Genomic DNA, 16,322 nt, shown 5'->3' with positions numbered 1-16,322 from the left:
TGGCACATTTCAGGTGCTCGGTCACCATTGAACTAAACTGACACTGTCTTCTGTGGAGTTCTCTGACCATGTCTATTAATATCCCAGAGGCTCAAGCTGTCTTTCTGCCTATGGTCTCAAATAAGTCAGTTTCTTTATCCCATCACAGGTCCCCTCTTTCCACCTGCTCTTACTGGTTCTCACCTTTGCTATTTCTAATGGATCTTTTCCTCGTATTTTCTTCCCTTCTAATGACTTCCATTTCACCCCCTGGTCTGGTTTATCATATCCTGCCTTGGAAACATGGAAACATCTGCCTCATGGAGCAAAACAACTTTTCGTTTACCCTGTTTCTCCTTCAAAAATGTACTGTATAGTACAAATCCAAAATTTTTAGTCCAAATCTAAAAATTCTATACGAGTCCACTGCCTCCAACTCTTCATCAGACAGGTAAGTAGGTAGTGTTAGAGGAAAGAGCAAAGAGACAGTGCATGCCCCCTCCATTTTACTTCTCAAAAAAGTAAAGGTTGTGTTCCCTCTTCAAACAGCCACCATTCCATTTTATCTCAGATATAATTGCACGAGTCAAAAATTTGAGTCGTGCTCAAGTGGATGATTCTTCTGTCCTACTGGCATGGATAGAGGTGACTCAGTGATATCTAGCAGTTGGGTGGGTTTATCTGCAGAATCCAAGACAGCTGCATTCTTATGTCTGGCACCTAGAAGGGCCTCCATGGGGCCTCTCCAGTGTGTGAGAGACTCGGAGGAGCTGTATTTCTTACATGGTGGCCCAGGGCTCCAAGTGTTCCAAGGGACTAAGAAGCTGAAAGGGCTTTTATGATCCAGCCTCAGAACCACAGAAAATCAGTTCCATCTCATTCTGTTGGTCCAAGCATTCACAAGCCTGCCCAGATACAAAAGGGAAGAGCCATGGACACTCACCCTTTGGTGGGAGAAATTGGTGATTATACTTTAAAACTACTACAGATGGAACATCGTGAACAATTTCGGTTAGGGTTGGGGACTAACCAGTTGATAGCAGCTGTTCACTAGAATTAGCTGGGGAAAATGCCTTCACTCCTTTTACATTTAGTCTCCCCATATCAAACATTTGCAATCTGCTTAGCCATCAGACTCAACCTAATGACTCCACTCCTGTGCACTCCCTAAGATGACCAATAGCCTTAGAGCCAAAGCCTACAGGCTTTTCTTCATTTTTGTCCTCCTTTGACATTTCTAAACTTCATGCTAGTCAAGACCCCACCCTTCCTTAAATTGTTTTCTCAAATACCATGGTTCCATGACTCAATACACTATAATTTTACCTTTGAAGGCCATTCTTCCCAGACCAGAACTCTGGGTATCCCTATTATCCCTACATTTTGACCCATGACCTAGTCCTGCTGTTCTCAGTCCTGTTTAAAGTGTACCCTCTTTCATCACATCCATCTTACTTATTCCCAGATGCCTCCCAGCCCTGATTTCTTGCTCCTTTATCATGTTATATAACATTTCCTATGGTAACTACTTACCTATAATCAATACCCTTCTCTTCCAAGAATTCCAAGACTCTAAAGGCCGATCTCAACTTCTTGCCCCTAAAGTCACCTCTTCTTACACTCTCATGACAATCAGCTGTCACCATCCCTGAAGCTACTACCCATGTTCTTAAACTTAGAGTCATCTCTGAAAAATTTTTGACTTTCTACCCAATCATTCATAAAGATGTACTGTCTACCGTATTAAATACATTTATGTGAGAACACTTTATGGTCTGTAAAGTACTGTACATGCATAAGGTGATGATAACATGAATTCACATTTGGAGCAGATGTTCAAGGTCAACCCTCAAGCTGGCCTCAGTGGACTTCTAAGGTCTCATCTTTTACCAACTTCTTATCCTCTCTCCTTCCCCATCATCCAGTGTCTCAGGCGGGCCAACAGATCACATTCCCATATATTCGCCCTGCTTTCCCCACGTCTCTGCCTGTATACATACCACTTACTTGCCTCAATTGCTCTTTATTTCAACAGGTGTTTGCAGAGGAGAAAACCCACTGTCGTCTTCTCCTCTCTGTTTCTCCAGAGCCCATCCTACCTTTACAGTTGACTTCCGTGACATACCTTCAGCATCCCCTAGAAATGGCTGCACAGTACCTACAACCTGTTCTCACAGAGTATTTGGAAATTATTCTCTAGGGGGGTTGAGCCTCATTTTCCCTGCTCTTCAACCAAAAGAATAAATGAATGCTCACAATAAATCTTTGCACAAGGACAGAAGTAGGAAAAGCTCCTCCTTCCACAACAAACACACTTGGCAATATTTAATTTATCAATATAGGTAAGTTAGCAGTAGATTTCACACCTGGGGATGTCTGTGGATACACATTTTACCCAGAAGGAAGCAAAAAGTGGGAGTAAAGATGACTTCCCACTGAAGGGAAGCCTAAGAGCTACATCTGCTGCGAAGGAACCTGCCAATGTCTTTTCCAACACACTCTCCTAAGAAAAGGGAGGGGAAGGGAAGGGAAAAATAGGGAAAAGAAGAGAAGGGAAGGGAAGGGAAGGAGAAAAAAGAAAAGGAGCAAGTTATAGCTCACATTTTAGAGCAATTTACTATTTGCTTTCTAGTATGTCAATGATCTCATTCGATTTCCTCTTACAAAAAAGTGTTCAAACGAAACGCTTTATGTCTTTTGAAAGTTCTGAGTGTTCTTGGTTTCTGCCTGGGAATTCTCCGGGTCTGGATTTGGTGGTTGGAAAGCAGAAAGTTAATAGGAGAGAAAAGGAAGCTGAGAAGATGCCTGCAAGGTTCCAGGGGAGTCAGAGGAATAAAAGGGGCGCACCATTCTCGCTTGGGAGAGCTCCAGCTCGGCAGGACCTTTTACCAGGATCCCCAGAGACCGCTCTTGTCAGGCTGCCCCAGCCAAGGGCACGCGGCCAGGCTCGGGGTGGCGGTGGGCGGCTGCTGCGGTGCGCCCTCCCTCGGACACGCCGGGCGCAGACGGTCAAGTGCGCCGCGAAGGCTCTCGCGCTGGGAGCGGCTCCCCAGGCGCGCGGCAAGGTTGTACGTGGGAGGGACCAGGCACGTGGGAGGGACCTAGCACGCCCCGGACAGCTCCCAGGCCCGGGTCCGCGGAGACCCGACGAGCCGCAGCCAGGGAGCGGCCAGCTATATAAGCCACCCGGCGCGGGCAGGGCGCACGGGCGCAGCCAGCCTGCGCGTCCTGGGTCCTCCTGGCACTAGGGCGCGAAAGCGGGAGGCGCGGCCCGGCTCAGCTCTAGTGTAGCCGCTGCCCGCGCACCCCCTCCCCCGAAGTCAAGTCAGAAGCCGGTTTGCTGTCCGGGAAATTCCACCTTGTGGCGGCCCGAGTCCATCAGTCCTTGCGCCCGCTCGTCGCTCCGCAATTTGAGCGAAGATGGTGGGCCCCACAGCCTTGGACGTGCCCCCGACGATGACGGTCAAGATCTTCTCCGCTGGCGTGGCTGCCTGTGTGGCGGATGCCATCACGTTCCCGCTGGACACCGTCAAAGTCCGGCTCCAGGTAGCGAGTGAGATGAGTCTGGGGAGGTGTCTCAGGGCAGAGGGGGGACACCTATTCTGTGAGCCCTTTTGGGAATGGCTTTGGTTTAGCTACTCCGCAGGTGGGGCCGGTGGCCGCCTTGAAAGTGTGGGCTTGTCACGGAACTGGATGCGTGAACTGGAATTTACCTGAGATTAACTGAAGAACCAGAAGAAACCCCAGAAGATCGGTTGACCACGACCACTGCCAGAGCCCCCAGAGTTAGGGCGCACTATGTGTTCTAAGAGCTAAGACTGTCGGCCTTTCCCAAGTCTCCATGTCAAGTTCTTTGCCTTCCTTACTTTGGTGGGGGCATCTTCCCATCGGCCGTTTGGGGGTTCTGGAGGATTTGTACAGGGAGGGTAGGAATGTTCAAAATGGGCATTATAGCTAACCTCTCTCCATATATGTACCTAGAGAGATATAGAGATATCTAGAGGAGATGTTACTGAGAAGGGAAAGGGAACTGGGAGCAGGAAAACAGGGGGAAAAATCTTGGCTGCAGGTTTCTCCACAGAGGACAGCCTGTTGCCAGTCTTTGTTTTTTCCTCACCAGTTAGGACCTCCTCACTCAATTTTCACTTCCCTCTGACCTGTACCTTTCTCATTTCCAGATCCAAGGTGAATGCCAGACCTCCAGAGCCATCAGGTATAAAGGTGTCCTGGGAACAATCACCACTCTGGCAAAAACAGAAGGGCCAGTGAAACTCTATAGTGGGCTGCCTGCTGGTCTCCAGAGACAAATAAGCTTTGCTTCTCTTCGGATCGGCCTCTACGACACTGTCCAGGAGTTCTTCAGCGCGGGAAAAGAAAGTAAGCAATGAGCATCCCTGGGCGGGGCAGACAGCCAGAGACATGCCCTGGGCCCAGCTCTGTTCAAGCAAATGTTACATGCGGGGTAGTGGTCTTCATAACGAACTGGCAAGCAGACATCCAATATTAGCTTGATACTCACTGTTCGTAGAAAGAAAAGGAAATGTGCAAAATCAGTTTTTCAGATGCCGATTTATACTTATAAAAGTCACCTGATCGGTCATGGAAATTTGGGGCATAATTTGGATATCCACCTGGAGAAGGCAGATGGGCTGGAGAGTAAGGGGTAACTCGAGGTTCCCCAAACGGTGAAGTCTCACAACAACATCTGAGGAGCGTGTTGAAAATCCAAGTGCTGAGGACTGCCCTGTTCCCTGCTCCCTGAATCTGAACTGCTCAGGTTGGGACCAGGGGATGGATGTTTTCACAAGCTTCCTGGAAATTTTTGGCAGGCACAGATTTGAAAACCTTGGTTTGAAGGGCAGAAAACCAGACCTCATGAGGAGAGCTGAGAGGACAGGGAAAGGAGTCCCTCATTGCTCTCCAAGAATTCCTGTCAGTTTAGTCAGCATTTATTTGAGGCCACACTATGAGCTGGACTCTATTCTAAGTGCCTCAGATACATCACTGCTGGAAATATACTATTATTTGTATCCTTTAATAAGAGGGGAAACTGAGGCACAGAGAAGTTTTAGAACTTGCCCAAGGTCACATAGTTGGAAAGGGGCAGAGCACCAGTTCAAACCCAGGGAGTCTGGCAGCTAACTTGTCTCTCAGCCACTTCACTGCCCTGCCCCCTGCATGTGATTCTGGGAATCATTTAATCCAACAGAGTTGTGAGATACAAAGTGTTATCCCCACAGTCAGGTAGGGAAACTGAGGATCAGAAAAGTTAAGTAACATCAAGATCACCCAGCTAGCATGTATCAGAGTCACTTTCTTATGGAGTAGACAAAAATGAATATGTTAAGGGACTACATGGGCAAAGTTCATCATTTCTGCTTCAAGTAACTTTAGGATGGATGCGAGGGCGATCGGGCTGCGACATCTGTCACCCCATTGATCCGGCTGGCTAGACGGGTGTCCCTTTCCTTCCTCACTGCTCTGTGTGTGTCCCTCCCAAAGCTCCCTTGATCAAAGAGGATGACCTTCCCCGATAAAGGAAGACCATTCTTGAGTCAAGGATATAGGAGTAGCTGCATTCCCCTGCTAGAAACTTCCAAACAAGCTCTCAAGGTCCATTAGTAGGAGTATGTAGTGTAGTCAAGATTCCGAGACTCCAGACACATCCAAATGAGGCACTGGTGGTGGCAGTCTGTTTTTCTTTAAAAAAAAAAAAAAAAAAAGTCACTTTAGGATTACATAACTTTATGGAACAAGTTATAAATATTAGTCATACAAACAAGGAATGAGTCTACTCTATACAGTTTCAAAGTAAAGTCTAGATGCTTTGAGATCAATACTGCATTGTCCTGTTTATACGTGTAACAAGAGAGGAATCACAAAGGATGTAAAGCTGCCCATTCTGGTACTTTCCTTCACAGTTGATTGTCCTGCCCAATCGGTGAGTACTTCGATACTAAATTAATAGGACCTATCTTAGCAGGATTCTCTGTTATGCCAATTCCATGCATTTTGTTAGCTTTATTGAGGTGCCATGTGCCCCAAACCGTGTTCGATGCATGGATTATAGATTTCTGTCTAGGCAAGACCTGTGAGCTTTGAGTAGGTTGGTAGATGGCTATGTACTATGACACATGCTCTTTAGAGCATTTAGAAGTAATGGCAGGATGTTGGGCACATGGAAGAGGAATATTTTACTGAGCCTTGGGGCATGTTTGGGCCAGATTTTCCTGAAGAACTGACGTCTAAATCGAATCTTGAAGGACGGATAAGCCTAATAAGGTAAAGTGGTGAGGAAAGACCTTCCAAGAGAGTGAAGGTCATGTACAGAGGCTCAGAGAGGAGTGGCAAGAGCACACAGGGCAGAGAGGGAGGACTTGTTGGCAAGGAGGGAGAGGCGAAGCCCAGGCAGGAAGGAGTCAGATCACAAGGAACCTTGCAGACCATGCTAAGAAGTTTAGATTTTGTCCTTACAGTGATGGGAAATCATTGAAAAATGCTAAGCAGGAAAGTGTCACAAACCATTTATATTTTTGAAAGATCACTTTGGCAGCAATATCTAGAGGATTTATAGAAAAAGGGCCAGAAGCGGGTAAGTTAGAAAGTAAGAAACAACTGGGTTAGGCTACAACAATGGCAATAGGGAAGGAGACTAGAGATCAGAAAGATTCAGGAAGTGTAGCTGACTGAACTTGGTAGGCAGCTGGCAGTAAGGATGAGGGAAAGCCTGCGCTGGAGATGGCCTCTGAGGTCTTGGCGAAAGGTTCCATTCGTGGAGGGCAGGAACATGAAAGCTGTCTTGGGGGAAGGTAAACCTTAGGGAAGGTTGACACTTGAAGATGTATAAACAAGTAACATCCAGTCAACACATGAGCTTAGGAGGAATGTCTGAGCTAGACTCCAGAGAGTTACAGGTGGAACCATCAGTAGGGTCAAACAGAGCAGAGAGATCTAGCATGGAAGGGACTGAAACATGATGGATGTGACTAACAAAAGGAACCCATGGTTTTCCTTTGCCAAAACATCGGAGGCCGAGTAGTAGAGATGGAAACTGGCTTGTAGAGGACTGAGGAGGAACTCTAAGAAGGGCCATGGGAAGTAAAGACAGAAAATATAGCCTCTATTTCAAAGGGCTTGACAGGGAAATGAGAAGGGGACTGGTGGACAGGATGAGTGTCACAAGATAAGATTATGAATGTGGCCCCAAGTGAAGGGGATTGTAATCGTCAGATCTTGCCCATTAAAAGATGGTTATCTATTGTATGCTCAGCTGCTGGACAAGCATGAGGAGAAGAGAGTACAATCATATGGTTATGAAAAAACTTATGTACTTTCTACATGCAGGACAGTATGTTATATGCTATACTGATATTATTTTAACTCACGATAACTGGTATGAGATAAATATTATCTCTATTTTACAAATTAGGAAACAGACAGACTGAGAAAGTCCTTGATGAGTACATGTTCTTGAGCCATACTTTAATGGATCCAAGACTACTTATAGTTTATTAAAGAATATCTATCTTGAGTAACGTAAGCTAATTTTTAAAATTTTCAGGTCAAAAATCACTTTCTTCACTTCTTTCTTTTTATTTTTGTTTCATTTGTAATCTGTTGTAGCCTAATACCACCGACATCCCATATGGGAGCCGTTTGTTCACTTGGGATTTTCCCAAGACTCTGAACATTACACTGACAAGAGGAAGGCTAAGCATCATTGGTGACTGGTACCTGCTCCCAGTTGGAAAATACTGGAAAAGAGAGCTAAATATAGAAGAGAACTAAGCACGGTTTAAATAGGCATTGCATTTTCTTTGTCCTTGAAAGTCTTTATTTATTTTCTAACTCTAGTCAACTTCAAAGTTTCTAGGCCTAAAGTGATTTAGCCCATACTCAATACATGATCACAGCATGTACAAGCATTAAGGAAATAGAAAAGATATAGAGAGATACAGTAATAGTAACTACTAAAATTAAAAAAGACATAGAGTTGCCCTCTGGGTCTTTTTTCTTTTCTTTTCTTTTTTGCTTGATAAGTATCTTTTCTCTCTGGATAGCAACACCTAGTTTAGGAAGCAAGATCTCAGCTGGTCTGACGACTGGAGGGGTGGCAGTATTCATCGGGCAACCCACAGAGGTCGTGAAGGTCAGACTTCAAGCACAGAGCCATCTGCATGGTCTCAAGCCTCGCTACACTGGGACTTACAATGCTTACAGAGTCATAGCGACAACAGAAGGCCTGATGGGCCTTTGGAAAGGTAATTGACTTCAAGGTGAATCTGATCATTATTAAAACACATATATCTTAGGGGGTGCCGTGGTGGCCCAGTCGGTTAAGCATCTGCCTTCGTCTCAGGTCATGATTGGAATAGAGTCCTGTCATTGGGCTCCCTCCTCAGCGAGGAGTCTGCTTGTCCCTCTCCCTCTCCCACTTCCCCTCCCCCCAACTTGTGTGCTCTCACTCTAGCTCTCTCTGAAATAAATAAATAAAAATAAATTAAAAAGAACACCTATATCCTGTCAGCACCTTACCGTATAATGAAGCTGTTACACATTTTCTTTTTTCTAGGAACTACTCTCAATCTGACAAGAAATGTCATCATTAATTGTACAGAGCTGGTTACATATGACCTAATGAAGGAAGGCCTTGTGAAAAACAAACTCCTGGCAGGTAAATTCCTCTTAGATACATAACCTGTGGGTCTACACATTTACAGTTTCATCCTGGAGATTCTCCAGGGATGTTGTAGTGAATCCTTTAATCGTAACAGTTGAAAAAACTAAGTAATTTTGAACACTACAGAACAAAAGAAAAAACAAACCAAAACCCCAAAACACTAACTTTTAGAAGTTTGCTGCAACCAATTTTTTTTCTGCAACAAAAAGAAAGTGTAACAGTATTCTTACATCAGCATCATACTCATGTAATACTAGTATATGGGACTTTGGTTAGCATCTTATTCTTTTTTTTTTTTAAAGATTTTATTTATTTATCAGAGAGAGAGAGGGGGAGAGAGCCAGCACAGGCAGACAGAATGGTAGGCAGAGGCAGAGGGAGAAGCAGGCTCCCTGCTGAGCAAGGAGCCCGATGTGGGACTCGATCCCAGAATGCTGGGATCATGACCTGAGCCGAAGGCAGCTGCTTAACCAACTGAGCCACCCAGGCGTCCCTAGCATCTTATTCTTTATATAGCATAACATCCCACACTCTATCCAGATGAGCTGGTTAGGTAAGGAGCCCATCAGTGTTTTCATCCAAAAGTAGTGCCATTGGATAGGTTCTTAAGACAGTCTAACAGGTTCTAGAGACATTGAAATTCTCCCTGGACAATGACTTTAATTCAACCAAAGAAGTATTAGGTGCCTATGTCTCGGGCATTATGTGATACCCTAAGGGCACAGAGCAGACTCACAGGATATTTTCCTAGAACACTAACAATCCCCTGTGCCACGTACTCTTTGTCATCTTTTTTGGTAAGGGTAAGTGAAAGCTTCCTTGAGATACTTTATTCATTGATGAGACATCCACATTGGTCTTCTGATATCATCGGGTTTCCGAGGATCTGATAGATAACTAAAAACTAGAAGCTTCTTCCAAAAGTCTGCTGCTGATTTGTTTCATTGATCTCTTTTAGATGACTTACCCTGCCACTGTGTGTCAGCCCTTATCGCCGGATTTTGCACAACGGCCTTGTGCTCGCCAGTGGATGTGGTAAAAACCCGATTCATTAATTCTCCACCAGGCCAGTACACAAGTGTGCCCAACTGCGCCATGACAATGTTCACCAAGGAAGGACCGCTGGCTTTTTTCAAAGGGTAGGATATGGTCTTCTCTGTCTGTAATGCTGTGTTCAGGCTATCTGTATGCTTTGGGAAGCTGTCTCTTCTAAACAGTCGACCAGCATTAGTCTATGCCGTATGTTTAGTGTTTATTTTTCCTTGCCATAACTATCACCAGTTACTCTGGGCCAGAAAACTATGATATTAAAATGTTCTCAGCCTTGATCAGAGGCTCATTTAAATTCAGTGACCTCTCTCTTGGTCCCAGCCTATTGGGAATTGGACAGGATTTTGCGTGATCAGGACTAGAGAACTATAAAGTGAAGGGAAAGCATAATAGAGGGCTACACAAAAACAAGATGTGATTTTTGCTATTAAAATAATTTTTTAGAGCTGCCTGGGTGGCTCAGTGGGTTAAGCCTCTGCCTTCAGCTCAGGTCATGATCTCAGGGTCTGCGACTGAGCCCCGCATTGGGCTCTCTGCTCGGCGGGGAGCCTGCTTCCCCCTCTCTTTCTGCCTCCCTCTCTGCCTACTTGTGATCTCTCTCTCTGTCAAATAAATAAATAAAATCTTATAAAAGAGAGAATTTCTTAAGTTTTTAAAATTTTTTAAATTTTAATTCCAGTTAATTAATTCCAGTTATTAGTTTCAGGTGTCCAATATAGCGATTCCACACTTCCATACATCCCCCAATAGATCTTGTAAATAATGCTGCTATAAACATAGGGGTATGTGTATCCCTTTGATTTAGTGTTCTTGGATTCTTTGGGTAAATATCCAGTAGTGTGATTGCTGAAATTTTCACTGTTTTAATTTGATGGACTCAGATTTTTTTATTGTATTAAAGTCAAACTAGAGAAAAATCATTACCACTGACCTAGCAAAGTCATGCAGAAAATGATGTGGTTTGAATAATTATTATGCTCACCTTGAAACCAGTATTGCATAGTAGGCCACTTTTCCTGTTAAGTAGTATTACATTGACTACTACCTTCCTGAGAAAGTACAGTATGAGCTACTGTATGGATGCACTCTGTAAGGATTAAACTGGTGATAATATAGCCATTTCTATAACCCTTTAAAATTGTAAGGCAATGCCTCAAACTTTATGAAATAAGCATAAATATACCATACACATTATACACAAGCTTTTCAAATCACCATAATTAGCACTAATGGTATATGAATACAAATGAGTTATATTATAAAATTAATTCAGAATGGATATCTCAGTTATTGACCATTAACCATTTAACAATACTTTCATTTTTTCAAACTTGAAAGCTTTTGGGGATATATGCTGTAGCAAGGATGAACCCTGAAAACATTATGCTGAATAAAATGGGCAAGACACAGGACATATATTGTATGATTTCACTTATGTGAGGTATCTAGAGTAGTCAGATTCATACAGACAGAGGTGGAATGGTGATTACCAGAGGCTGAGGGGAGGTGGGGGGGTAGGGCATTATTATTTTTTTTGTTTTTTAGGTTTTATTCATTTATTAGAGAGAGCATGGGAGCATGAGTGGGGCTGGGGGAGGGGCAGAGGGAGAGGGAGAATTGGGCTCCCCTACTGAGCAGGGAGCCTGACACGGGGCTTGATCCCAGGACCCTGAGATCATGACCTGAGCTGAAGACAGATGCTTAACTGACTGAGCCACCCAGGTGCCTGGGAATTATTGTTTAATAGGTACAGTTTCAGTTAGAGATGATCAGAAGGTTCTGGAGAGGGGTAGTGGGGTTGCTCCCAATGTGAATGCACTTAATGCTACTGAATTATACACTTAAAATGGTTAAAATGGTAAACTAGTGAACAATGTACCACAATTAAAACACACACACACACACACACAAATCCAGGAGTCAGGAGAAATGTATTGAGACCTTAAGGTAACCAAAACCTTTGGGGCATGATTTTTATAGGCCAGATCTCTTTTAAAAAATCTATCCAAAACAGAGTTAACTGATGACGTCTTTTTCTCTCTGAATGTCTTATTGCTGCAAACAGGCATTCAAAATCAATCATTTGGTCTGCATGGTTTGACAGCATAACAACAACAAAAAAAAAAACAACACAAAAAAAACCAGAAAACAAACCACCCAAACCTCCCCCACACCCCCCAAAAAGAAGAAAAGTACCTTGATGGTCCTTGACGTCCTTAACGGTCTAAGGCCAAGAATTGCCAAGATTGGGACAGCACTAATTTCTTCACTTTAGAAAATGGTCCACTTACTCATTGATTTTTCTTAGCTTTCTTCTCTTCCTCTTTCAACAGATTCCTATCTCCCATTCAGAAAGCAGAGCAAAAGATAGCAAGAATTTCCTTGCTCCTCAAAAAAAGAGAGTTACGGAAAATGCCCCTTCAGAAAGGACACAAGATTTGGTGTGGTGGGAAGAAAAGCCGTTTATGTATTTGGATAGATGTGATCATTCGGGGTTTCGTGGTTCTGAAGCAGTATTAGACGGCTACATAAAACATTATCTTAGGCATCGCTAGAAAGGGGAGGAATAGGTCATTTTAAATGTCTTTATTTGAGGAGAGTGGTGCAATGAGAAGCAGAAACTGTGTGATAATAGCTTTAAGAATTCCAACAAACTCAAGAAAATGATGACATGCCCTCTTCTAGATTTGTACCTTCCTTCTTGCGATTCGGATCCTGGAACGTCATCATGTTTGTGTGCTTCGAACAGCTGAAGCGAGAACTGACGAAGTCAGGGCGGACCGTGGACTGTGCCACATAACCACCTTCAGGAAAAGGCGGTAACACACCAGGGGGAACCTTTGTTGACCGGATAACTAAAATCAAAAACGAAAACAAAACACCTGTTTCCCCTTATTTCACCCTAAAAAGATAAAGGAGTTCTGATAAAGAGTTTTGGACTTTTCAAAGAAAAATGGGTGTTTATTTCCTGTGACTTTTATTCTCAGTGTCTCAGGCAGGAGAAAGCAAAATTCTCAGCATGCACCTTGGCTCATGCAAGGTGCAAATAAGTGACTTCATTTGATTGGCTGTTTTGAGAGGGTGGGAGCCTTACGATTGAATATGAAGAAATGTAACGTTTTCATTATAATTCAAGTTCACAAGAAAGGAAAACGGCTGCATTTTATGTTTATAAATACTTAATGATGAACAGTTCTCAAGAAAATGCTGTTTCCTTTTATTAACCCAGTTGTCAGTTAATATATTCAGTAAAGTATTCCCAGTACCTTTGAATGTTTGCCATTCGGGGTCTATCTCTGAATGTAAAATTTGCGGTGCACTTCTAGCAAGTGAAGGTCTTTAGAATCAACAAGCATAAACTTACTTTGAATGTAATTGGCACAGATTTCTAATTTTGGGAGTCTGTGTTTTATGGCATTTATAACAACCTCTAATCTAAGACACTATAATCTTTTGGGCATATTGTTATTACAATCATGATATCTGTGTCAGAAGTGCAGAATTTTTGAGGCAGAAGGTACCTTGGGTGAGACAGAAGAATAGTCTGGGATTCCTAGTGAGATAAAAACAAATCTTCATGGCATCTTTCCAGCCAAGCTAAATTCATCATTAGCACCTGTAGGAACCTTTTTCTTATGCCCACAAACTGAGTGCAGAAGAAATAGGGAAAGAATAAACAGATTAGAAAAGAAGTGTAAGACAAAACCCAGGCTTGTTTTGAGCCAAAACCGAAGAATGGAGGAAGGTGTCATTCTATTTGTTTTCATCAGCTCCGCATTCTGTCTACTGTTGTGTTTTTCCCCCTTGACTTATGAGGTTTCCCTGGTGCTTATTTCCCCTGCTGTTAACTGTAAAATGGTCTTGTAGCAGAGGTCTGCAGTATCCCTCACCTCTTTGATCTCACCACTCTAGCGCATGCGCGCCTCACTTCCTGTTGTCCTTTCGGCATCTGTCTAGGGTCTTCCGGCCAGCAGAGCCATCCGTGTGCGCCTGCGCATGGCACGCTCGAAGAACGGGAAAGAACACACCCCCTGGGAGCCGCCCTTGCCCAGTAACTGATGGGAGTTTGTGTATAAATACTTTAGTCCCCTCGCCCTCACCCAAGGACTCAAAACCCAGTTACACAGTGTTATTTTGCTTAATACAAAACCCTTTATGGGATGACTTCAGTCCCCTCACTCCTTTACCAGTGTTTCCTGGGATCACCGCCCAAATGAATGACAAATCCTTATTCAAGGTCTGATTCTGGAGGAATCCAAACTAAGACAAACCACAACCTTGGAGTAGCATGCTTCTGTCAAATACAGAAGAAAACATAAAAGTTCGTTTCTTCGCAGTCAGGAAGTAGGCTGTAGTGACAAGATACTGTCCCTTGATCAAACTATAGTCAGGCTTCTCTGAGCTGCCCTTTTCTACTAAATACTCCATAGGCATGTCTTCAAGAGCCCAATTTAACAAGAATCGGACTGGATAGGTTTAGCCAGAGTCCCTCACCCTTCATAAATACCACCCTTGACAACTGATCAAAAATTCCTCTTCTACCCTTGATATTGGATCAATTCTCTTGGATTTTCTATGTACACATTTAGATCATTTATGACTAACTTTTCTTTCATTCCATCCACTAGTTTTATGGCACTAGGCAGAACTCTAGCACAATTTTGATTAGATATGCTGTGACAATTTAGATTATTCATCAAATGTTCACTCTTTAGCCCTTCCTAATAGAATACATGTTCCTGTTCCATGGATGTTGGACTTGACCATGTGATTTGCTATACAACCAAGGGAATGTGAGTGGACACGATGTGAGCAAAGGCTTGAAATACCTGTGAGCCATTGGACTTCTTGTGTTTCTGCTGCACCATTAAAGAGCATACCCCAGGTAGTCCACTGGTCCCAGATGAGTAGATCACATCGAGATGACAGAAGCCAAAAACATGACCTGTGTTTAAGTTTTGCTAACCAGGTAGCAAAGCTGCCTGGTTAGCCTACCCATGTGTGAGGAGGGAATGTTTGTTTTTTTGTAGCCACTAAGATTTTTGTGTGATTGGTTGTTATGTGTTGTTATTGTGGCAAAAACAGATACAAGTGGTAACATCCTTTCTTAATTCTGATCCTGATGTTTTACCATTAAATATATTGGTTAGTGTTTATTTTATAGATATAATTCATAAAATTATCTCTTATTTGTTAAGTTTTTAACATGAATGGATGTTGAATTTTTACCAAATGCTTTTTCTGCAACTTTTAAGATTATGTGGTTTTCAAATGTTAATGTGGTAAGTTTCATTAATTTTATTTTGGGAATTAACCTGAGCTGCAGTTGATCACACATTAAAACAACATATCTATATGTAGCTCATTATTATTTAATATATTTATTTCTGGACTTCAGTAGGTTTCTATTTTATTTAGCATTACAACATCTAAAATGACACTGGCATATAATTCTTCTTTTTCATTGTTCTTGTTGGATTTGAGTCACCAACACTATGAAGTTTCATTGTGTCTACCCTTCGTTATGTAGAAGAGATTGTGAAACTGTCATTATTTTATTCTTAAATCTGTTAACTTACCACTGTGGAACTGTGGGTGTTTTTTGTTTAATTAACATATAATGTATTATTTGTGTCAGGGGTACAAGTAAACTGTAGGTTTTTTAATGGAAAGATTTTTAACTCCTGAATCCACTAATAGTGCTAGGACTTTCTGTTTCCCTATTTCTTCTTATACAGTTTTGTTTTGATAAGTATATTTTTCTAGAAATGTTTATATTTCATCTAAAGTTTCAAATTTTTGAGGTGATCCTTAATATATTTTCAGGTTTGCAGGATCCGTAGTGATGTTTCATATTTAATTCTTGATATCATTATTTGCTTTTCCTTATCTCACCATGGTTTATCAGTATTACTAGTCTTTTCAAGCAACAGCTTTTTACTTTTGTTGATTCTATGGTATATATTTCTACTCCACACACCTGAGCTTTTGCCTTTAGTATTCCTTCTTCATTTTCTTTAGGTTTATTTTGTTCTTTGCCAAACTCCTTGAGATGATTACTTTGTCTTTAATTTTCAGCCATTCTTTTTTCAATATATACATTTAAAGCTATTATTAATACTAACTTTAATAAGTACTGCTTTTGCTGTATCCAACCAGGGACATATGTGGTATGTTTGTTTAGCTTAAAATAAGATAGACAGACAGACAGACAGACACACACACACACACACACAGAAGAATGCTCTGCAGCTGTACATAAATAGAATAAGGAAGCTATGTATTAATATAAAAATATATCTAAGATACACTGCAAGATTAAGTAAAACGTACTACAGTGCAGTATGAATTATTCCCATCCTTTCTAAGAATGGGAGATGGGAGTGGTAGCTTCTTTTCTGGTCTTATAACCAACTGTTGTTAACCAATAACATCTTAAATAGGTAGTTAGTGGATGATTTAAAGTCATAAAAATAAAAATTTTCTGTATATTCTGATAAATCTATAGGAACATGATTCAAGGATTAAATAAGAAAGGCACTATTTCATGGAAATAAGTGACTTAAATTAGGGATGGGGAGGAAGGGAAGAGACGGAAGGATTACAGAAAGGC

At 42.2% G+C, this 16,322-nt stretch overlaps 1 protein-coding gene across 1 annotated transcript; it reads left to right on the top strand.

The window, feature by feature from the left end:
- The first annotated feature begins 3,253 nt into the window (after positions 1 to 3,253).
- Positions 3,254 to 12,509, top strand: UCP1 (uncoupling protein 1). Its single transcript, XM_059395550.1, has 6 exons — positions 3,254 to 3,525; positions 4,158 to 4,356; positions 8,040 to 8,240; positions 8,552 to 8,653; positions 9,618 to 9,798; positions 12,395 to 12,509. Exons 1-6 carry the CDS (start codon positions 3,400 to 3,402, stop codon positions 12,507 to 12,509), a joined length of 924 nt encoding a protein of 307 aa, XP_059251533.1. The 5' UTR covers positions 3,254 to 3,399.
- The last annotated feature ends 3,813 nt before the right edge of the window (positions 12,510 to 16,322 follow it).

Source organism: Mustela nigripes, chromosome 1 (genome assembly GCF_022355385.1).
Source record: "Mustela nigripes isolate SB6536 chromosome 1, MUSNIG.SB6536, whole genome shotgun sequence".
Lineage (NCBI taxonomy): Eukaryota > Metazoa > Chordata > Mammalia > Carnivora > Mustelidae > Mustela > Mustela nigripes.
This window is presented reverse-complemented; position numbering and strand designations above follow the sequence as displayed.

Bases quoted from the DNA above. Each gene is read 5' to 3' on its own strand.
- UCP1 (XM_059395550.1), top strand. From the start codon at position 3,400: ATGGTGGGCCCCACAGCCTTGGACGTGCCCCCGACGATGACGGTCAAG. The intron at 3,526-4,157 runs GTAGCGAGTGAG...TCTCATTTCCAG, and splicing joins CCGTCAAAGTCCGGCTCCAG to ATCCAAGGTGAATGCCAGAC. The intron at 8,241-8,551 runs GTAATTGACTTC...TCTTTTTTCTAG, and splicing joins CCTGATGGGCCTTTGGAAAG to GAACTACTCTCAATCTGACA.